Source organism: Garra rufa, chromosome 11, assembly GCF_049309525.1.
Source record: "Garra rufa chromosome 11, GarRuf1.0, whole genome shotgun sequence".
NCBI classification, from domain to species: Eukaryota; Metazoa; Chordata; class Actinopteri; order Cypriniformes; family Cyprinidae; genus Garra; species Garra rufa.
In genome coordinates this window covers 28,905,604-28,929,197 of record NC_133371.1, presented here as the reverse complement: position 1 = coordinate 28,929,197, position 23,594 = coordinate 28,905,604, and the positions used below count along the sequence as shown (strand labels likewise).

At 37.3% G+C, this 23,594-nt stretch overlaps 1 protein-coding gene across 4 annotated transcripts in view; it reads left to right on the top strand.

Moving 5' to 3' along the window:
• carmil2 (capping protein regulator and myosin 1 linker 2) overlaps nt 1-23,316 on the top strand; it is a 50,115-nt gene extending 26,799 nt beyond the window's left edge. Inside the window, exons 29-37 of one of the 4 annotated variants that reach the window (XM_073850544.1) lie at nt 11,447-11,550; nt 11,724-12,507; nt 14,245-14,340; nt 14,915-14,951; nt 16,009-16,077; nt 16,794-17,135; nt 21,164-21,271; nt 22,636-22,731; nt 22,945-23,316. In XM_073850544.1, coding sequence (XP_073706645.1) covers nt 11,447-11,550; nt 11,724-12,507; nt 14,245-14,340; nt 14,915-14,951; nt 16,009-16,077; nt 16,794-17,135; nt 21,164-21,271; nt 22,636-22,731; nt 22,945-23,159 — 1,851 coding nt within the window. In that variant the 3' untranslated portion in view covers nt 23,160-23,316. Of the gene's footprint in view, nt 1-11,446; nt 11,551-11,723; nt 12,508-14,244; nt 14,341-14,914; nt 14,952-16,008; nt 16,078-16,793; nt 17,136-21,163; nt 21,272-22,635; nt 22,741-22,944 lie in introns of all 4 variants that reach the window. The other 3 variants (XM_073850543.1, XM_073850546.1, XM_073850545.1) reach the window with 3 other exon arrangements.
• The last annotated feature ends 278 nt before the right edge of the window (nt 23,317-23,594 follow it).

The window sequence follows — 23,594 nt, the reverse complement described above, 5'->3', positions numbered from 1 at the left end:
CATGGTACTATTATGTGATACCATGTATGATCACTGTATTTATCATGGTGCTTCAAAGTTTGTTTAACAATACCATAGTACAGTAGAGTCCACAAAATTCATGGTAATACCATCGTACTATGATTACCACCTGTATTTACCATAGTATCCCAAAGCATGCCAAAACATACCATGGTATTAGTTACAGTAGTCTCCACAGAATTCATTCATGGTCTTAAAATAGCACGGGTACATTTGAAGCAATAGCCAACAATACATTGTATGGGTCAAAATGATTGTTTTTACTTTTATGCCAAAATTATTGGGATATTAAGTAAAGATTATGTTCCATGAAGATATTTCTAAAATAGGCGATTTTCTTATTATTTAGAATTTTTTGCACTCTCAGATTCCAGATTTTCAAATAGTTATATCTTGGCCAAGTATTGTCCTATCCTAACAAACCATGAAGTATAAATATCAATTTAAAAAAATTGACCCTTATGACTGGTTTTGTGGTCCAGGGTCACATATGATTACAACCCTTATTTATCATAGTATCCTAACATATGTCAAAAGAAAATACTATGGTATTACTGTTACAGTAGTTTCCAAAAAAAAAACATGGTGAATTCATAGTATGGTAATTTAATGTGTATATGATTACCACCTTTATTTACCATAATATCATTAGTTATGTGATAACAATACCATTGTATTACTGTTACAGTAGTGTCCACATGAATATAAAAAACATTTATTTCAAACTAAGTATAGTTCAAATCTGTTGACATATTTACTGACAGATTGCTTGCGGCTTACTGATATAAAAATTCTAATTGCAATGCAGATTTCTTAATATTAAGCCTAAAATGTGTTTTAATGACACTATTGATAAGGATGGTATGATCTTTAAATAATAACAGTTTTTAAATGCAAGATATTTGCCATAGATAAATACCATAGTAGTATTATCATGGTAGTTTCCATAAAAATCATGGTATAGTATTTTCTGTGTAAAAATGTGTCTGCTTGCATTAGCTTTTAGTGTAGTTGGTAGATTATAGGATGATCCGTATTATGTCGTAGTCATACTATACTGTTATATGATGTCATCTTCCATGTACGAGACCTGTAGCTGATTCTGCGTTGTCATGGCGACTGGTGAACGTGAGTGTAATGCTGAATGTTGTCATGTCTACCTGTTGGTGAATACCAGTCACTATGGACAGTTAATAAGGTGTGTGTCCTCACACACAGATACAAAAAAGTGTGTAATTGAGCGGATTTCTGTGATTAACCCAGTGTTAATGTTTAGTTGTAGACTGGTTTTATCCTTGTTAACACTGTCTGTGTGTGAGGTCATTGTGCAGGCAGCTTTTTGCAGAACAGACACTCTCTGGAGAGTTTGGCGCCAGTGTTATCGCAGACATGAGCACGGAGGGATGAAAACACCCCTGTCATTTCCTCTGATCACCTGAATGAGTATGTGTGTTATATGTTTATTCCTGTCAGCGTGATCTGTTGGCGAGGGTGTGTGTCCATATTGTGTGACCGCCATACTCCTTGGCTGGTGAAAATCCAATGACAGGTGGTGCCTCAGGGAGAAGCTTGTGTGACTGGAGAAGAGATGATGCTCTGATGGTCCACTATGTGTGTGTGTGCTTTTTTCCTGTATGTCCCCGCAGGGCTGTGAGCAGTGTGGGACAACCGGGTCCTGTGAAGAGGGGTGCCTCTATGGTACGGCCTACTCACTGCTCTCAATGAAAGAAGACCCATCCATAAAAATTGTGTTCGAGGCTCTGTGAGTTTTAGTGATGTCCCTGTATCCCTGTTAAAATTCTCTCTGCTCCTGCATTTTTGATGGCTGCATAAGCACTTCTTTTATTACCTCTCCTCTCCACACACATACCCACACAAAGCTTTATTACAGAAGGAAGCTCACCACTTACAATCTAGAGTGACCAGTGTGTTCCACAATTTGACATCCTGCTGCTGAATAGTTCTGTAATTAATCAAGCTACACTAGAATTTCTATGTAGAAGAAAACTCTGGCTGCATAACTATGGCTGCATTTACACTGGCACAAAAAAACAGATTTTGTGCTCACTCGGAATCGGATCAGGATTTGTTTCATATGTGAAAACCGCACAAGATTTGATTTTTTCACATCTGATCTGGGCCGATGTGGATTTTAATCAGATCTGATATGTGGACATCTGACTTAAGTCTAAACAGACAAATCCGATTCCCCTCAGAACTCCCAATGTGAGGGCGACACTTTTGCCCATATTTCATTGAGATGGAAGCTTTATATAGATGAGAAATTACACATCCAGGAGCTGGTTTTCAACCCTTGCCTCCTAAAGCAATCACTGACAGTCATTTTGGGCGGGAATTAATGTAAACACAGATATCGGATACCAGTTGTGTCTGAAGTGAATATAAACTGACAGGCCAAAAATTTGGATTTGGTCAAAAGATCTGATCTGTCTATTAAGACTTGCAGTATAAATGCGGCCTATATAATATTTTAATAACATTATCTATTATCTAACATAAAAGTAACCCACAATGAAAAAGTAGCTTTATCCTTCCTAAAATGGTGTTTATTTTATTTTATTGTCATGGAGGGACCACAACCATAATAATTTTATGCTAATTTGTGACCCTGGACCACAAAACCAGCCATAAGGCTACATTTTTTATACATCCTCTGAAAGCTGAATAAACAGCTTTCCATTGATGTATGGTTTGTTAGGATAGGACAATATTTAGCCGAGATACATCTATTTGAAAATCTGCAATCTGAGGGTGCAAAAAAAATTAAAATATTGAGAAAATCACCTTTAAAATTGTCTAAATGAAATTCTTAGCAATGCATATTACTAATCAAAAATTAAGATTTGATATATTTACAAAATATGTTGATGGAACATGATCTTTACTTAATATCCTAATGATTTTTGGTATGAAAGAAAAAAATATAATTTTGACCCATACAATGGCTATTGCTACAAATATACTTGTGCTACTTAAGTTTTGTGGTCCAAGGTCACATTTTATAATGTCGACATAAATTTGTTAGATTGAATAGATATTCAATTAATTGTAGCAAGGCCTTTTATAATATTACAATGATGAAAACAGCATATTCAGCATTGTTCCACATATTATTCAACCCTGTCCTTTTACCATATGATTGCCTATTATAAAAATGAACATTCCTTAAATTGTGTCCCTCAAGAAGTAATATAATTTGGACATTTTTCTACTACGTGGCAGGAAGACAAGTAATTCATCTTGTTCCATTTTCTCAATTTTGACAAAATTTCTGTTGACTGCATTCAGCAAACTTGACTATTCAGCTCTTTTATATAATCTATAAAGGAAGAAAAAAGATCAGTCCATGTTGTAATTAATTAAAACATAGAAGTTTATTAGTACAATTTTTAAATTTGCAAACCCATTACTATTTTTTTTTGTCCTTTTTAAATGTATTTATTTTTTGGATTTTATGCTTTTTTCATGTGTATTTAAAGGGGTCTTTGGATGCCCTTTTTCCACAAGTTGATATGATTCTTTAGGGTCTTAGTGAAAAGTCTATAACATACTTTGGTTCAAATTTCTCAGTGGTAGTGTAAAACAAGAACCTTTTTACCTTGTCAAAAACCGCTCTTAACACAGTGAGCTGTTCAGGTGCATGTCCCTTTAAATGCTAATGAGCTCTGCTCACCCCACCATGATTAGCTTTCTGAGACTGTAAACTTCAGCCACATTTAGCCGCTGTGCTTGCTAACTAGCATATTACTAAGAAAGGCGATTTGCAAAGATTCCTAAAAAAAACTTATACTCACTTCTTTTGTAGGTGAAGCTGAATCACAAAATGATTTTCGCAAACATAGACACATTTAGGCAGATCGTGAGACACATTCCTTTCAAAAACAGAAGTAATCATCTGCGTCTTTAGCGGCTCAGATTTCGGGAATAAATGACAACTGCTATGTTCATTATTACATCCAACAACTGAACACCTTAATCGCTTAGGAGACATTCTTGTCTTCCCTGTTGCAAGACAAAATTTTGGAAACAGGGTTACAAAACCTTGTTATTCCTGGTACATCAAAGGTCTAAGGTAAATAATTTATAAATCTACGCAGACACAGGAGGATACATCGATATCTTTCTAAATATGCTAACTGTTCGTCGCAATTTCAAAATTAAATATCAAACCCTCACACTTCACGAGTTCACACTTTATGTCCAAATTTTAAGTGGCTGTAGCATTTCTGACCCAATGGCCCAATATTAAAGACTGAATGGATATTTGAGTTAAATATTGTTTAGCCAATATTAAACAAGGATTAAATCACGCAATACCAAAAACCAGGCCACTGGCGCCCTCATGACATACATACATTATGTAATTGATCGGATTTGTTCAATAAACCAATAAATTTACTTGCTTTGGATACTTTATTTTAACTAATTATTGTTGCCTTATGTGTTTCAGTAATTTTAAAGTCTATTGGACACTTTTTACTACCACACAAAATAATTACAATTATCTGATTTCTCGATTAACCATCCGACTAATCGACGATTACTTGATTTCAAAAATAATTGTTTATTGCTAGAAAATTACAAAACACAGTACAGTTTTATTTAAAAACCAAAATTTTTGAAACAGGGTTACAAAACCTTGTTATTTATACCTTTGACAAAATTAAAGGGAGCTGCATGCTTAGCCTTCAGAAAACTGGTCAACCTCAGGAGGAGAAACAAAAATTTATATGAGCTGTTTATATTCATTTTATATGAAATTTGCAACCTGAGGTTGATGATCTGCATTTTCTGATCATTTCTTTAAAGTCTATTGTTCACTTAGGCCTATTTTTATTAGCACAAAAATAATTATAATACCTGATTACTCGATTAATCAACAGAATAATCGACGATTACTCAATTACCAAAATAATCGTTATTGCTAGAAAATTACAAAACACAGTACAGTTTAAAATCGGATTTATTTAAAGACCAAAATTTTAGAATTAGGGTTACAAAACCTTGTTATTCATACCTTCAACAAATGACATTAAAGGGAGCTGCTTGCTTAGCCTTCAGAAAACTGGTCAACCTCAGAAGAACAAACAAAAATTGATATGAGCTGTTTATATCCATTTTATATGAGCAACCTGACGCTGATGATGCTGATCAGCATTTTTTGACAGTTAAGCACCACCTTTCAGGTTCTATTTTGTACCGTATTTGTGGAAAGTATTGGATTGAATCACTTTGAGATGCATTACTGCCTATCATAGAGCTTGTAGCTTTTCTACCAGAGGCTTAGACAGAAGCCCATGGAATTCTGGGATCACTGTCTCAACCTGACACCTTTAGACAGGCCTGTTCCAGCTCACATAATAATGGTTTCAGTTCACAGAGTTTAACAGAGAGGTACAGATCACTGAATTCATTGCATCTCTCCGTATCTCTCCTTCCTTCCACTAAAATTTAAAGAGAAACCATCAATGAAAATCTGACACAGTGTACACAAAGTCATGAGTCATTACATGTGAGTCGGAATGAGCTTCCTACAGCTACACTGATCCAGGAACAGTTTCTTTAGACCCAGACATATCACTTTTAACAGCTTAACCAATCAGCTATTAACATTATCTGGTTTAAATTATGGCTAGTGGAACAGCCTATTTATTGAACAAATTCACCATGTGATGAAATGAATCATTCCTGGCTGTATGTGGACAAATATGAATCGTAGACATCTTGTTTCTGTATTAACAAACCCAGCAGGCCACGTGAACCACACAAAAGCTTTTTTTCCCTTTATTGATATATAATTAACCATAAGCTGTATGGTCGCACTATTCATGCAGTGTGTTTTGTAGGAGAATATGATTGTGTTGTTAAGATGTGTGGGAAACACCTCTCCCTGTGCCGCCTCACGCAACGTGGCGCCTGCTCTCCTCCTCTTTTTGAAGATGGAGTGATGAGTGCCTTGCCTTCTGATTGGCCGAGAGGCGCTAAATGATTTATAATCCATTTCTCATGCGGTGTGCGGAGCCTCATTTGCATATGGTTGCTATAGCTCTGCAGTGGTCTCTCTCTCTTTGTCTCTCCCTCTCTCCCTCCATATTTCTTTCATTCTCGTCCTGCAGTACCCAAACTGCCCGAAGGCCTCGCAGTCTGTGCAGCAGCAGGAAACAGGCAAAACACACAGACTGGGCACCCTGTGCTTTTGTGTGTGTGTATAGTGTTTGTAAGCTACTGATCTTGCACAGTTGACAAGTCAACATGGAAACGACGTTGACCCAATTTGCTTTCTTAATGCACTTGGTTGTATCAACGGTCAGTCGTATAATGATTAATATGTGTTTAATAAACATAAAAAAAAAATTGTAATCATGTGAATTGTATGGAAGCCAATTTCTTTCATGGAATTAAAAAAAAATCAAAAGGTCAAAATCAAATTCATTGTGAGATATAAACTAGAAATATCTGAATTGAACTTTTTTTTCATGAAATTGCTCTGCCTCTGAAACAATTTTACTAAATGACATAATGACAGAAATTGGTAATATTGATATATTAAATTGATTGAACATTGATTCATTATGTCATTCCAGACGTTTCAAGAACTGTATTTTCTTCTGTTAAAAAAAAATAAGTTATTGAGTGAAAGAAAAATTATGAATTATTTTTAATATTATGTGTCAAATTTTATTTCATATTTATAATAAATAATTAATATAATTATTAATGAATATAATAAAATAGTTTTGCCCTATTTGAGAACCGAACATGTTTCTGTCCAACCAGTTTTAATAATTATAAATATTATAGTATTATTATTTATAGGCCTACACTACCAGTCAAAAGTTTTTGTTTTTGAACAGTAAGATTTTTTGGGTTTTTTTCTCTCACCAATGTCTCTTCTGCTCACCAGGCCTGCATTTATTTGATCCAAAGTACAGCAAAAACAATTTTATATATATATATATATATATATATATATATATATATATATATACACACACACTACTTAAAATAATTGTTTTCTATTTGAAAATATTTTAAAATGTAATTTATTCCTGCGATTTTAAAACTGATTTTTTTCCATCATTACTCCAGTCATGTCACAAGGAGGGTCAGAGACGTGCGGATCCATTTGCAGCATTTATTTAGAATCGTCAACAGGCCAGAATAATCACCAGAAAACAGGAACAACGTAGGTAATCCGGGAAACAGTTCGATAGACAGGCAATGGTCGCAATGGCAGGAAGCAGGAATCGTCAACAGGGTACACAGTCCAGAGTCATACACCGATAATCCAACACAGAAATAAACGCTTAGAATTACGACCATATGGAACAATAAGACTTCGCAAGGTGGCTGTGTGTGTGAGTGGCTTAAATGCATGTGGGTAAATGATAAACAGGTGTATGCAGCAATCAGTTCAGTGGGAAACGAGGAGCAGCTGTGTGCAGTGATTGGTGCAGTGGCTTATGGGGTTTGCAGTCCAGAATGTGTGTGCTAGAGTTCATGACGAGATAGACCAGATACGTGACAAGTCATATGATCCTTCAGAAATAATTATAATATTCTGATTTGCTGCTTTAAAAACATTTATTATTATTATTCATTCTATTCTTTGTACTCATCAAAGAATTCTAATAAAAATGTACTCAACAGTTTTAAATATTGATAATAATACAAACAGCAGATCAGCATATTAGAATGATTTCTGAAGGATCATGTGTCACTAAAGACTGGAGTAATGATGCAATTACATTAAAAATAAATTTAATAGAAAACAAGTTATTTTAAATAGTAAAATTAGTAAAATTAATTAGTAATTTTGCTGTATTTTGGATTTGCAAATAAATGCAGGCTTGGTGAGCAGAAGATAGTTCTTTAAAAACATTTTAAAAGTCTTACTGTTCAAAAACTTTTGACTTGTAGTATATATATATATATATATATATTACATACTTTGTGCTGTATGGATATAAATATAATACATGTGCTGAATAAAATAATGTGCTATATTATATAGCTCAAAGGACTGTTTTATGTATTGATGTGATTTTTTAAAAACCCTAATACCTTTTTACACTCAAAATGAATCCTACTCCAGATTCTGTTCTGATATTTACTGATATTTACAAGATCTATTAATCCTAATACAAACCTGTATTCCTGTAGCCTCTGTGGAAATGATCAGCAGTGTGATTTCAGCTTACAGGCAACATATTGTTAGGGTAAAAGATTAATGATTGCCATCACGAAAATCATTTTGCTCATTTATCATAATCACAGTGTGGTGTAATGTCATTAAAACTCACTGTTTGAGAACGAGCAGGATTGGCATATTTTACAACAGACAACCTCCATATCTGCAGCTATTGTGTTATTACTGTGGCTACATGACAGATACACCAGTCACCACCGATGAGCACTCATCCTCTCATGTAAGCGTGTGTGTGTGTGTGTGTGTGTGTGTGTGTGTGTGTGTGAGATTAGGCTGTATCTGAGGGGTGTAATTATATTAGGTGGTGGGGGGGAACAGACAAAAGAGATTGAGGTAGGGTTTGGCTCTTTCTTGGGACACTATTGGCAGATCCACTTGAAAATAAATTCATGGCAGACAGAAAACTTTCCAGCTTCTTACATATCTTAATCTTAATCATGCTTTGTTAAATGTAAGCATAAATGGGAGTGCTCACCATATAAACTTAACCCTTATGTCAACCTTAACCCTAAACCAAACCTAAAATCAAACGGCACTCTTTGGTTGATAGGCATGTTGTTCCACCATATTCTTCAATGCGGAAGTAAGCCTATGGGCGAGACTTCTGGTTTATTATCCGCTATAGGGAAATAACGAGAAGAATAACAATGTACAGTAAACAGTAAAACTGTTTGCACTACAAGCCAATGTGTTTATAATTAAGATGATACAGTAAAATAATATGGTAAGACACACCAATTTGCAATATCAAGCAGCAAAACGAACATTTTTTGTACAGCTAAAAATGTCTGGATGCAGTTGAGACCCATAAAATGGCCACTCTTACAGGAAAAATTAGGTGGTCCCGCAAAGCCACACTTTTGATTGATGCTATACATTTTGGTCCATTCTGCAGTTTATTCTGACTAAAGGCATTTTCATATCAACACAAATGTTCAGCATAAAAATTCGGTCTGATTTTTGAATGCAGTTTGCCTATTTAGGCCAGTGTGTAAATAGCAGATCTACTGAATGAAAGTGCAGATTCACTTTGACAATAGAAGATGCTTTAAGAAAAGCAAAAATACCCTGGTTACTCTGGGACACAAAGCACTACTTAACTTTGCATTTCTGACACCCACTTGTCACGGAGAAGAAAGCAGAGCCGTTCAGACTTTTCTGTTCACCGGTTCCAAATTCTTCCTATGCTTTTCACTGTCGCTTACCAAAATACTTAACAAAAAATGATTGTGAGCAACACCAAGTCATGGTTTGATGCAACAGCCGAGGCTCTGGACTTGTGATCAAAAGAAAATCCTATTGGTTGGTCAGTTTTCTTTGCAGTATGAAGGAAAAGAGATTAGAACACCTCTCCATAACAAAAAACATTATTGACGGCATGCGAATATTCGTGACAATCTGAACAGATGCAGTAATAGGCGTTCATTCAAATTAAAAGGTTCATCACTACAAATTTTCACACTAAATGTACGTGTCAGTGTGAAGAGGCTTTAGAAATCTAAGTAAGGCCAGAATCTATATTTGACTTCATCCAAAATACAAAAACTGCAAATTATTTCATAAACCAAGAGCATGAATGAATATACAGTTCTTTTCATGAATATCTAGTTTTAAAGAGCATCAATACTACTCATACATAGCCTAATAAGCATTCAAGCGCATACAAAAAAAGCTTGCCACAGTGCACTGGTAGATATAATAATTATGAATTTGTCAGGCAAAAGCAGCAAGGAGACTGCATTAATGTTTTAATGTTCTATTGATAAACTAGTGCTTTCTTTGTTTTCGGGTTAAGAGATGAATTCGACGACACGGACTCGTCATCTCCGCAGTATTGTGCATGTGCATGTTTCATACGAATTACTTAATCTGAAAATATTTGTCTTCTATTTAAATTGGTTCATTTAAAAGTAGATATTTTACTCTCTATGGATATTGTGGCGGGAGGGACGAACGACAGACACAGTGGGTGTGGCGTCAGGCCTCGGAGAGGCTTTTATTAAACAGAAAAAGAAAGAAGTGTCCAAAAGGGAAATAAAGTGTCCAAAGAAAAGGGGATCTGGTGTCCTCGTTGTGAAGGGGGTTCCGTGAAGGAGGGGGCAGTGTTCAAATGGGAAGGGTCCAGGTAAGGGGCGGAGTCCGGCGGCCGCACGTGCTCCCCGCTTAGGTCCAGAGCACGAGGGGCGGCGGCATCTATTGCAGCAACGTCCTCCTTCTGCTGCTCTGCGGCACTCTCGGGGGATTCGACGGCCCGGCAACCTGGCCCGTCAGCCGACTAACGGGTGCGGCGTTCATCCGGACACACGGGGTGCGGCTGCTCGTCCTGCCAACACCAGCGTGCATGCACGGGGGAGAGACCGGTCTCCTGAGGAGAGGCGCGCTCTGCATTTAAACAGCGGCGGTGATGAGGCTTCATTCCATTCAGGTGCTCCCCATCACACGCCGCCAGCCCGGGATGATTTCTCGCCCCTCCTCTCCCCTACACACCCACTACCGTCGGGAGCCTGGAGAAGGGCGGCGAATAAGGGACGGGGTGGTGATGATATTTAGGGGGGAGGCAGCCGACTCGTCACAATATTTTTTCATGTCTGTAAAGCAAGTATATACAGAGTTTCGAAGTTTCGTGCTCAAGTTCACAGAGACCGAGACGACATAAAGCGCATCCTGTTTGCTTTGATTATTTTACAAAAGCGCAACATTTCGTTGTTATTATGAGTGCACACAAATAAATGTAGAGTCTTTACTGATGTGAAAGATGTATTACTCTTATCTGTATGGCCAAAAATAGACATACAATAGTCAATAGATATATTTTTCATGTCTGTTTAGAAGCGTTTCTAATGTTAACCCAGTACATTGTAGACACCATTTTGTTTCTCTGCGAACTGACAAGGCACCTCATATTCTGTGCACCCATACTCCTGGAAATTGGCTAGCTCTCAGGCAGTCTGATTGAAGCTTGCTATTTTCACAAGTGCTTACAATTTTTGTGTGCAGTGTGCATTAGATGCTCAGTGAACGGATCTCGTGGGCATGCTTTCTGAGGTTGAGTTTAAGGTTATTGATCAAGGGTCATGTCTTGAGTAAATTGTGTTAATATTTTCATTCCATTATGCTATAATGGAATTTTTCAAGTTCAAGTAGATTTTAATTGGGTGAATGACCTTGGCCTTGTGTTTGTTTGTATGTGTGCAGGAGCAGGCAGCTGAGAGCGAGAATGAGGCCAATGAGAACATGGGGAGGGTGGATGAAGGTGTAGAAGAGTTCTTCACCAAAAAAATCATCCCTGATGACCCCCTGTGAGTACACAACACTTATAAACACACTCAAGTATGCAGATCAATGTTAATGAACAGATATCTAACTGGAATTAATCACAGCATATGATTAAATCATGATCTCTAACAAAGCAATATTCTTACCGGTTGTCAAAAGACATTTCCCATCATGCCTCTCCTCTCCTCGTGTTCAGAAAGCACCAGAGGGAGGAGCCCCTCATTAAAGCACAACCTGCAGAGCCCACGTCTGTCACAACTGCCCCTCCTACCACCTCCACTACAACCCCCATCCCCACCACAGCCCCCTCCAAAAACATTAAGAAGAAGTTTGGTGACTTTTTCGCCTTTAAGAAAGTCCGAGCAGGTCGAGGGGCCAAGGGCGACGGCGTTCCTGAGGGCAAGGTCAAAAAGACTTCAATAGCAGATCTCATCCGACCACTCCGGGAGGCGGCACGTGCAGAGAAAGAGCGAGAAAAAGAAAGAGAAAGAGAAAAGGAGAGGGAGCGAGAGAAGGAGAAAGAAAAGGAGAGGGACAAAGAGAAACTGGATGAGGAAAACGTAGTCAAGGCAGCCACAACCACGGCCACCACCACAATCCTCACCATCACAGATTCCACAACAACTGCACCAGTTATCGAGGACAAAATGTCACCCAGAGCTCCTTCACCTGCCCCTACACCTGTACTGACCCCACCTGCATCCACTCCCACACCTCCTGCCTCCTCCCCAAGCAAAACCGAAGAGGTCCTAGCACTGTCCCCTGCTGCACCTCCCACTCCCACTAAAACCCCCAGCCCAGTCCCAGTTGTGTCACCCTCAGAGCGGGAGAAGAGCCGGACCCTGGAGAAGAGCCGCACCCCAGATGGAGAGCGGAGGCCCAAACCCATCCGTCGCTCTCTCAGAGAGGGCAAATCACAGTCCCTTATCTTGCTCTCAGACGTCCTGCCAGAGCAGGACGGCACAGCCACGCAAGCTAAGGTAAGTGAGCAGTGGTTCTGATTTAGTTATTCATAAATTATATAGTAAGCTGATTGACTGATCAAGAGAAATCCAAAATCTTCAAAAGGGTTAGTTCACTTCCAGAATGAACATTTCCTAATAAATTAATTACCCCCATGTCACCTAAGATGTTCATGTCTTTTTGTCTTCAGTCGCAAAGACATTAAGGTTTTTGAGGAAAACAATCCAGGATTTTTCTCCATATAGAGGACTTCAATGGTGGCCAATGGTTTGAAGGTCCAAAATGTGGTTTTAATGCAGCTTCAAAGGGCTCTTGATGATCCCAGCTGAGGAATAACATTGTGTCCTAACTACACACGATGCGACAAGATTCCAGCTACAAGCAATTTGGCTGTCCACACCAGACACAATGCGACAGCGTGACGTAACAGAATTAGTGAAATATCACAGCCATTCAGAAGCATAGAAGCGCACTGCACTCCCAAAAAATGGACAAGCTTACAAACTTTTTAAAACTACATAGTGAGTGACTGATAGCATCTTGGTCATGGAGTTCACAATTTTAACGTACATCTTTGCTTTAATTTATTTTCAAAATCAGAGGTAAACTGATATTCAAACTGACATTAGACACTTTTAAGATTGAATAAATCACATAATCAGTATTTGAGATTATTATTGTCATAGTTTGCTAACAATCAGTGATTTTCTAAACACAATTAAAATGTATAAACTTTTTAACCACAAATGCTCATCTTGCACTAGCTCTGCGATGCGTGTCCTTGACTTTGCACATTATGTAATCACGTTGGAAAAGTGACATGCGGTTAGCTCTTCGTTTGTGTAGTCCGGTTCAAAAGGTAGGGTAGGGCGAAAAACTCCAACTCACATGACTACGTCAACAAAACTACGTCACACATGACCTTTCCAACATGATTATGTATTGCAGGAAGTCGAGTTAGTGAAAAACGAGCATTTGTGGTTAAAAAGTATAGATTTTTTTTTAAGACGTTTCGCTAGACAAGACCCTTATTCTTCAGCTGGGATTGTGTAGAGCCCTTTGAAGCTGCATTGAAACTGCAATTTGGATGTTCGACCCGTTGATCCCCATTGAAGTCCACTATATGGAGAAAATCCTGAAATGATTCCCTCAGAAACCTTAATTTCTATGCGACTGAAGAAAGAAAGACATGAACATCTTGGATGACATGGAGGTAAGTAATTTTTATTCTGGAAGTGAACCATTGTTTTACCAGGTTCTTTTTTGTTGCTGTGACAGCATGTGTTGAGTCACTTTATGTGTGAACTGCATTTGTTTTGTCACATTTTCTTGTTTTCGAGCAGTCTGTGACGTCATTGACCTAGACTGTTGTTACTCTATATATAAACGTGTCAGAAGTTCAGTTGTCACAGTGTGAATATGGGTGTGATTTAACATCAGCACATCTAAAAGACTGTATAAACACGATGCTGAAATTGTTCTTCTTGCAGCATATGCTGTTGCATAATATGATTTTTGTCAGCTAATGCTGAAAACATTGAGTCAGTATAAAATAGTTTGGTCGCTGATCCAAAATCCCTCTGGATGAGAGGGCGCCCTCAGTTTTAGAGGTTCCTATTGACTATTTAATATATGGCTGACTTCACTTCCTAAAAAGTGCCCTGAAAGCATAGAGAATAAATATTGATAGAAATGTTTCTTGTGCTGTTTGTACAAAAATATTCTAAGAGCTAATTTTTCGGGTCACTGTCTAGAAACATGCCTCGGAGAGCTTTGAACAACGTCTCCATGTCATGCTTCACCGCATGGGAGTCACCAAAACATCTCCTACTGACACCAACCAAAGTCAGGTAAGTGCAAGTATTTCATACTTCCAATTTTCTTTTTGGGATGTTAGGTCTTTGCTGCTTGCCATTTGAAAAAAATACAGTCAAACCAAAATTTCTTCAGATACCTTCAACTTTTTTCACAGTATCACAGTTTTTCGCTATAGTTTAAAAAATGGTAATAAAATATGACAAGAACTCAGAGTTTATAATGTCACATAACTTTGATAGAAAGGTATGTAATGGATTACAATCAACCAAAAATTCAGACAACTGTTAGTATGACAATATTTACACAACTATCAATACTTTGTCGGATATCTGGTGTCTGAATAATTTCTGGTTTGACTGTATACCCTTTTGAACCAAACTGATTGAACAACTCTGTTCTCTAAAGACCTTTTAAACTGTATTAACAGTCATAAATAATTTACTGTTATTGGAAAAAGCTCATATCAGGCAAAAACACCTTGACCCAGTATTATTTGCTTATTCTGCTAAAACCGCAGTATCAAAATCATCTCTGTTCTGAGTGAATTAGAGATTATACACTTACTTTACATGACATCTTATTTAAACCAGTGTTATCCTCTTACAGAGCAAGGATGAGGAGCTGAGGAAAGCCAACTCTGAGGGTAAGACACATTTCTCAGCTACAGTATGTAGACTACCAAGCTGGGATGTGAGAATTTGCCGCATTGGTAGTGCTGCATCAGCACATCACTGTTTTGACAGTGGTGATCTCAGTGTTTCTGCTTTGGGGTTTCAGGTGTGCCTGCTAGAGAGTCACATGACATAGTGGCCATGTTTGCTTCTCATGTTGTTGAAATACTTTTAAATAATCAGACATGTTTAATTCTGTTAATATAGGTGTTTATGTGTCTATATAAGCTGATTACTTACTAAAAACTGCCACAGATCAGTTTTTCATGCCATTTTAAGTCTTATTTTGATGTAACAAGTGTGTTTAAGTGTGTGAGTTTACTTAGTTTTTTAAATGAGTCTTCCCATTAATGCCATTATATTGTTCATTCAGACTGATTCACAAAGGTGCACAAACACGAGAGGCGGGATTTATCTCATGAACCATTCACAGCCGAACATAACGTTGCCTCCTCTCACATGACTTTTCTCTATTCATTCTCAATTACCCCCCAACAAACCCACCGCACACTTTAAGGAGTCTGTTAAAACTCAATGGGCTCAGGGGAGGCCATAGAGATAAAGACTCCTGTTGTAACTTTACCTGCTGGTGTCGCTGTTGGACAATGTTTCTTTAAAAAAAACGAGATTTATGTACTTTTTAATGTCATATTTTGTAATATTGGTGTTTTATTTTTGTACTACTCATTTTTCTAATCTAATATTTTGAGGAGACATTGCCTCCCTTGTCTCCTCGAAGGAAACCTCCCTGACCCTGACTCACATATATATTTGTAAGTTTAGCAAAAGGCCATATGTCTGCACATAATGCTATGATTATAACAAGCAAACAGCAAGAATACCTTGCAGCACTGTATTAAATCCAATTTAGAGGCAGTTTCACTGTCTGCAGGTTTGGCCATAAAATCCTTTTCCTTAAGCTATTTGCAGTGTATTTATGCTTATGCATTAGCACAGCTCAGCATGTATTTCGTGTACAGCACTTTTGCCATTTTCTGTGTTATTGAGCACACTTTGCTTGCTTTTTAGGGGCAATACTTGACAAACCTGAGCCACCACCTACATTTATGAAACCCCGCACAATGTCCACCTCATCAGGTAAGAAAGGAATTACCCAGCTTCAATCATTTTCAACATAGCAAGTGAGAAGAGACGCTGAAACATAGTGACAGGGCGATGCAGGGCGGGGTTCTATCCATCGGCTGTCGTTTGTAACAAAAGAAATCTAGCGTAGAGTTGAAGTCAAAAGTTTAAATACACCTTGCAGAATCTGCAAAATGTTAACTGTATGATTTTGAGATCCATCTTTTAACACCAAGGAACTCATATGCAACTATTAGAGACCGTTCAAACACTCACTGATGCTTCAGAACGAAACAATGTATTATAAGCTGGAGGGTGAAAACTTTTTGAATTTGAATTAAACATGAGAGACACATGTAAGTAACTTCTGTAGCTTCTGAGGGGCAGTACTAAATGAAAAAAAAATGATTTAGGCAAAATGAAGAAAATGTACACATCTTCAATCTGTTCAAAAGTTTTCACCCCCAGCTCTTGTGTTTCCTTCTGAAGCATATAGTGAGTGTTTGAACCTTGTGTAATAGTTGCATATAAGTCTCTCAGTTGTCCTCAAATAATTAACATATTGCAGATTCTGCAAGGTGTATGTAAACTTTTGACCTAAACTGTATATCAACAGAGAGACTTGACTTGACATTTTGATTAAGAATTACAAGGTCAAAAAAGGAAACATCAATGGATGAATTGTTCACAGTAAGATAACATGCATTTAGAAAATACTTTATTTTCTCCAGACACCAGGCGACCAACCCGAGTAACCCAGAGTGTTACAGACTTCCACCGTACAGAAAAGCCACTACTTCCAGAGCGTCCCATAGGCCCATTGCCCCCTAAACCACCAATGAAGCCCATTCTGCTTCCCGGGAGTGAGGCAGCACGGACAGCCACGCCCAGTCCCAAGCTCCCCAGCCCCTCTCAGGATGGTCAGGCAGAGATATCTGAGGTATCCCAGCCCCAGGAGAAAGATCCTCCAATGCCATCTCCCCGCAAAGAGACGCCCCCAGCCCCCTCACCACGGAGGATTCTCAGAACGGATATCAGAGAGCGTTCAGAGAGAGCACAATCCGTCACTGAAGGTTTGCCTTCCTGTCAGTCTATTGGGGATGATGGGGCCAGTTTTTACATAATATACTTTTCTAAATTTGTTTTTAAAGGGGTTTGCACTGTTCTTTGATGTCCACTTATAATGCCATCAAGATTTTTACATCAAAAAACATCATAATTTTGAAGTAATATGCTATTTTCTGTCCTGTTTTTAACCCCCCTCATCAGCCCACTGCTATGATTGGTTAACAGTTGTGTATGTTTGACAGCCTACATTCTTCATAGATGGACGCATAAATACTCAGTACATAACAAACGATCTGTAATAACAGACAAAGCAATAGTGACCACAAAATAAAACAAGTTACTCACACTTGTGTGGTGCAACATTACTGTCGGATCCAATATATTCGACATAGCATCACCTTTTAGATTCAATCTTTCTTAAAATCCCCTGTCGAATCCACAGTAAAATGAAGTGAACAAAGGACCAAGTTCTTACTGACATGGTCTGGATCTTCATTAAAACTTTATCCACTCTTTCTTACTGTTGGGATCAGAAGGAAGGCAATACAATGACTGTTTTTCCACAACTTGCCACTGCACAGCATTTTGTCTTCAGAGCCATCTTTATCGTTTCTGTGTAGACCTTTGTTTGCCGCTCTTGTTATTTGCACTACAGGCACAAATCTGTGGTCAGGGCTAAACAAGAAGTGATGTAGAAGCAGGTGTTAATCTTCTTCTACCCTTACATTTATGTATTTCAATATTAGGACGGGGTAGTTATGTTAACCGATCACATTTTGCTCTCATTCAATCAGCTATACCTCAGTAAACACATCGCGTTCGTATCTGTCTCAGTACGCTACCCTGACATACCCTCATACAAAGATTAATCAAAGCCACATTAAGTTTACTAACCATTCAGACACGTCCAGTATAAGCTGTAATTGCCGAACTTCTTGTAGGGTGTCATCTTGTTTCGGTTCCAACTCCGGTTTTTAAATTAAATTTTAAATGGATGGGGTTGTACAATGTCTTCAAAGCCCCCCCCCAGTGCCATTTTTCCCCCAAACTATACAACTATAGCCCCAACTGTTGTCTAGGCAACACCCCGTGTGCTATGTAATGACACGCCCCACAGAACTGAGGGGCGGGGTGAGCAGAGGTTCATATCATTTAAAGGGCCAGGTACTGATATCGCTTGCTGAGAACAGAGGTATTTTTTACCAGGTGAAATGAGTGTTTTTTTACACTTCCATAGAGAATTTTTAATCAAAGTATATTACAAACTTTTCATTAGGACCCTAAAGCATCATATTAACTTGTGAAAAATGGGCATCCTATCAGTGTTGTTTTCGTCAACGATGACGATGACGATATCATTTCGTTGACGCCACTTTTTTTCATGACGATAACGAGACGATGACGAGATAAAAATGGCTCGTTGATGACTAAAACATGACGAGACGTGTGTGAGTTTTCGTTGACGAGACGAGAATAGACGAAAATGTTAGTGGGTGGTCCGTCAGACGTTTAAAATGCATGACATTTCTGCTTATTGTGCATGCCAATCAAAACCTAAAAAGTATCTGCCGCTATGGCAAGCCGTTTTAGCATTAAATACTCTTTGCCATACTAGTATGGCAAGCCGTTTTAGCATTCCATTGTTTGTCTTTTATATTTTAAAACATTCCTTCATTATTGTAATTATTGTTGAAAATAGTCGATCCGGAAGCTCACATTGTGTTGAACTATAGATCTGCTATTTTCAGAACTTACAAGTGACACTACCCAACAGCAAAATACTTACTGACCTACGTTAATTTGTTAAAAGACTACTTTTCCCCCTTTTTTGACTAAAACTAGACTAAAACCTTTTTGACTTTTCGTCGACTAAAATTGGACTAAAACCAACACATATAGAAGTGACTAAAATTTGACTAAAACTATTAAGCATTTTAGTCAAAAAGACTAAGACTAAGACTAAATCTAAGATGGTTGTCAAAAACAACACTGCATCCTATGACCCCTTTAATATAAGATGTTTTTAGTCTAATAAGAAAGTTTTGAGTTTTAAAACTTACAGGTTGTTTTTATAGTACAATGAGCTCTTATATGTCAAAAGATCAAGTGGACTTTTAGTTCCATGTAAAAAAAAAAAAAAATGAATTACGCGATTAAAGTCGTAATAGTTTGAGAATAAAATAAAATTATAAGAATAAGTCGAATAAAGTTGAAATTTCAAGAATAAAGTCAAAATATTATGAGAATAAAGTCTAAATGTTTCGAGAATAAAGTTGAAATTATGAGAATAAAGTCTAAATGTTTCAAGAATGAAATCAAAATCATAGCAATTAAAGTTATAATATTTTGAGAGTATAGTCTCCGTATGCAAATGGCCTGGATTGGGAGCACTGGGAGAAGTTGCCAGGCCACCAGAGTATATGTATTTATTTGAATATATGTGGAATTATTAGCAAAAATCAAACCATGTGTTATACTTGCAAGGACAGTATGCTTAGAAATAATATTTCACGTCTTCGATTGCATTCACCAGCCACCCAATAATAGCAGTAAGCTTTGTGCTTTTGGTATCAGAAAAACAAAACAATAAAGCCTAATTTAATGAAACAAATGTCTCATTGTAATCGGAAAGATGACTGATTCACATGCCGCTTAAACTGAGGCGAATACAGCGATCTGTTACACCACATTAAAGAGCATGAAAAACAAATAAACATGTTGTTTGTATTTTGCTATAAAACTGACAGATTGTGAAAGCTAAGACTTTGGAATATCTTCCGGTGCTCCTAATCTGGGCAATTTGCATGTGCAATAGGCTAGAACATACTCTCAAAATATTATAACTTTAATCTTGTAATTGCTAATTAATTCTCGTAATTGTGATTTTATTCTCAAAATATTTTGACTTCATTCTTGAAACATTTCGACTTTATTCTCGTAATTTTTACTTTATTGTCTAAATATTCCAACTTTATTGTCTAAGTATTTCAACTTTATTGTCTAAATATTTCGACTGGAATCCTGTAATCTTTTTACATTCTTTAACATGGCACTAAAATGCCCTTGTGTTTTGGAATGTTGTTTCAGTATACCTATTTTTTTTTTCAGCAGAACATTTTTTCTCCCATACAGTGACAGCTTACGGTGTATTAATAGTAAATAGTGATTTAATTGTCTTTTCCACATCAGAACACCTAAAACATATCATATCAGTGATGTCTGATATCACAACCAGTGTAGTCTGATTCTCAAAATGAATGACTCCTATGAGCTGGTTCTTTTAAAGTAAAATTTAAGAAAACGAGTTACTGTTCTGATTTTTTAAACACCCCCTATCTATCTTCTATTCTGTTTCGTATTTTCACTTTGTCTCACGCATGCACTCACGCTCAGCCTTTATGATATCCATCACTGTCTAAACAAATTTATAACGCTAAAGTAGGGCCACATAATGACTCAACTAGTGTCTGTTTTCATTCAACACATCCCTCGATGGCCGATCTCAAAGCTCTCAGAGTCTGCCGGCTCTTCCAGGGCTCGGCCGAACACAATTCAGTTAGCCCTGTCCCATCAGTCATGTAATTCAATGCTTGTGAGGGCGATGCAGCAAATGGGCCCTGATGAAAATGCATTCATTCTTTGAGTGTTGGTCCAAAATACTCTTTGTAGCTCCAAATGTTATCTTAGCGCAATAACCACATAACTGTGAATATGAATATTGTGATAATGTGATAAGCTGAACATCCCCTGGCGGTATCAAGTGTTGTGTATGTCAGCATTTTCGGTGGACAGTAAGCAGTCCGACATTCAGTTCCACCCTACATCCATACATCCAGATATGTGATGTTCATATCTGTGGCACAGTGGAAGAACATACACTCCTGACTGTATTGTTTCCCAATTTCCCCTCATTCCCACTGTCGATCCTCCCTGCCCTAATAAAAGGCATAAAACAGCCTCAGAGACCCTGTGCTGTATCGAATTCATGTCTTTTATAAGAACAGACACAGTCTTACCGTATTTCCTCTCATAGAGACCCTCCCTATACCACGGCCCCGCATGAAGCCCTCTCCCCAGCGCCGTGCCGTGTCTGTCCACGAGGACTCTCTCCTCCAACACGCCGCCATGCTTGACCCTGAGGGTGAGCATCTGATGTCTCATACCTGTCAGTCACAATATGTCAGTCGCATTCACATTCACGTGTTTCTAAACAGAGCTCTGAATAATCCTATTCATGTAATATTAGAGCGATGTTTTGAAGAACATGTGATGATGTTATTACTAGTTATTATTAGGAGGACATTCTCATACTAGAGAGCAGTTCTATCAGAAAAGTTTGCATCAAAGCTGCATTTATTTGATTAAAAATACAGTAAAATTTAGACATATTGCAATTTATTTTATTTAAAATGTAATTTATTCCTGTTTTCAGCAGCCATTACTCTAGTCTTCAGTCTCGTATCGTCCTTCAGAAATCATTATAATATGCTGATTTGGACCTGCTTATCAAAAGTTTTTGAACAGTAAGATTTTTAATCTGCTTACCAAGCTTCCATTTATTTGATCCAAAGTATAGCAAAACAGTAAAAATGTGAAATATTTTTACTATTTAAAATAATTGCTTTCTGTTTGAATCTATTTTAAAATGTTATTTATTCTCGTGATTTCAAAGCTGAATTTTTAGCATCATTACTCCAGTCTTCAGTGTCACATGATCCTTCACAAATCATTCTAATATTCTGATTTGCTGTAAAAAAACAAAAAAACATTTATTATTATGTTTCTTTGATGAATAGAGAGTTGAGAAGAACAGTATTTATCTGAAATAGAAATCTTTTGTATAAATGTCTTTCACTTTTGATCAATTTAAAGCATCCTTGCTAAATAAAAGTATTATTTTCTAAAAGAAAAATTCCCAAAACAATTATACTGACTCTAAGCTTTTAAATGGTATAGTGTATGTTACAAAAGCTTTTTATTTCAGATAAATGCTGGTCTGTAGATCTTATAATTAATCAAAGAATCCTGAAAAAATGTACTGTTTTAAATATTGATAAAAATTAATAATAATAATAATAATAATAAGTGTTTCTTGAAAAGCTAATCAGCATAATAGAATGATTTCTGAAGGATCATGTGACACTAAAGACTGGAGTAAAAATGCTAAAAAAAAACATCAGCTTTAAAAACAGAAATAAATTACATTTTACAATATATTAAAATAGAAAGCAGTTATTTTTAGTAAGAATATTTCATACTTTTGCTGTACTTTGGATCAAATAAATGCAGGCTTTGTGAGCAGAAGAGACTTCTTTAAAAAACATTAGAAATCTTACTGTTCAAAAACTTTTGACTGGTATTGTAAATTAATTCAAAGCTACAAGGCACATTTTAAAAGCTAGAGGGTCTTTAAAACATAAAATGATTGCTGTTTTGTTCTGAAAGCAACAGATCTATTGTATATCTCTTGTCAATAATGGCAGTTGTTATTATAATCTCTCTTAGAGCTAAAGGCTGCGCTGCCAAGACGGCAGAGGTCACCAGGGCGAAAGCGAGTGAACCTGGGGGAACTGACGCCCTGCTCAGAGGATTTACCAGAGGGTGAGGAAGGTGAGTGGAGGAAGAGATTATCTCTACTCCAACACCATGAGAAGAATATACCTATATAGTATCTTTCTGTACAGTTTGAATATGAATATAATCTATAGTTTCTATAGTCTGCATTAGATATTGTGCACCTAACTCTTTTTATAAGTAACATTATAGTATTTAAATTCGACATTTTGCTTACGTGCCCATCATGTGCATTCACAGCGAAATCTGGAGAGAAAGAAGATGGCACTGGACAGGTCGATGAGACGGAGAGCACAACAGTCACAGACAGCCAATCAGAGCAGAGCCCATGCAGGCTCAGCGAGCAAGTGACCAACCAGGAGAGGGGGGAGACAGTCTCAGAGGAGCACACAACGCAGGGAGAAACATCAGACCAAAGAACTGAATCCCCCTCACCTGAGACACACATGGACTGACCCTGCGCAAATCTATTTTCTATCATGTGTACCTTTGCCTTGCACGCCAGATTATGTACAAAAGAATGAATTATGAACAAATGCGTTTTAAAAAAAAAAAAGTAAATCGATACCTATACTTGTTAATAACGATTAAAAAGTGAATTCTGTTGTGTCATTACGAGTCCCGGCTTTTTCATGGACGTGAACATGCTTGTGTCTTTTCCCTTTTTCAATAACACAGCTCAACTCGAATGAGGTTTGGCAACAAAAAACACTTGGCAGGGATTTGATTAAACTTAGGGATAGTTCACTCAAAAAAAACATTGAAGAATGCTGGTGAAAAAAGAAAACAAACAAAAAAATTTAAGGGTAACCACTGATTTCCATCCCCCTTATTTTTCTAAGGGGGCTATGGGCAAGACTATAACAATGTGCAGTAAACGATAAAACTGT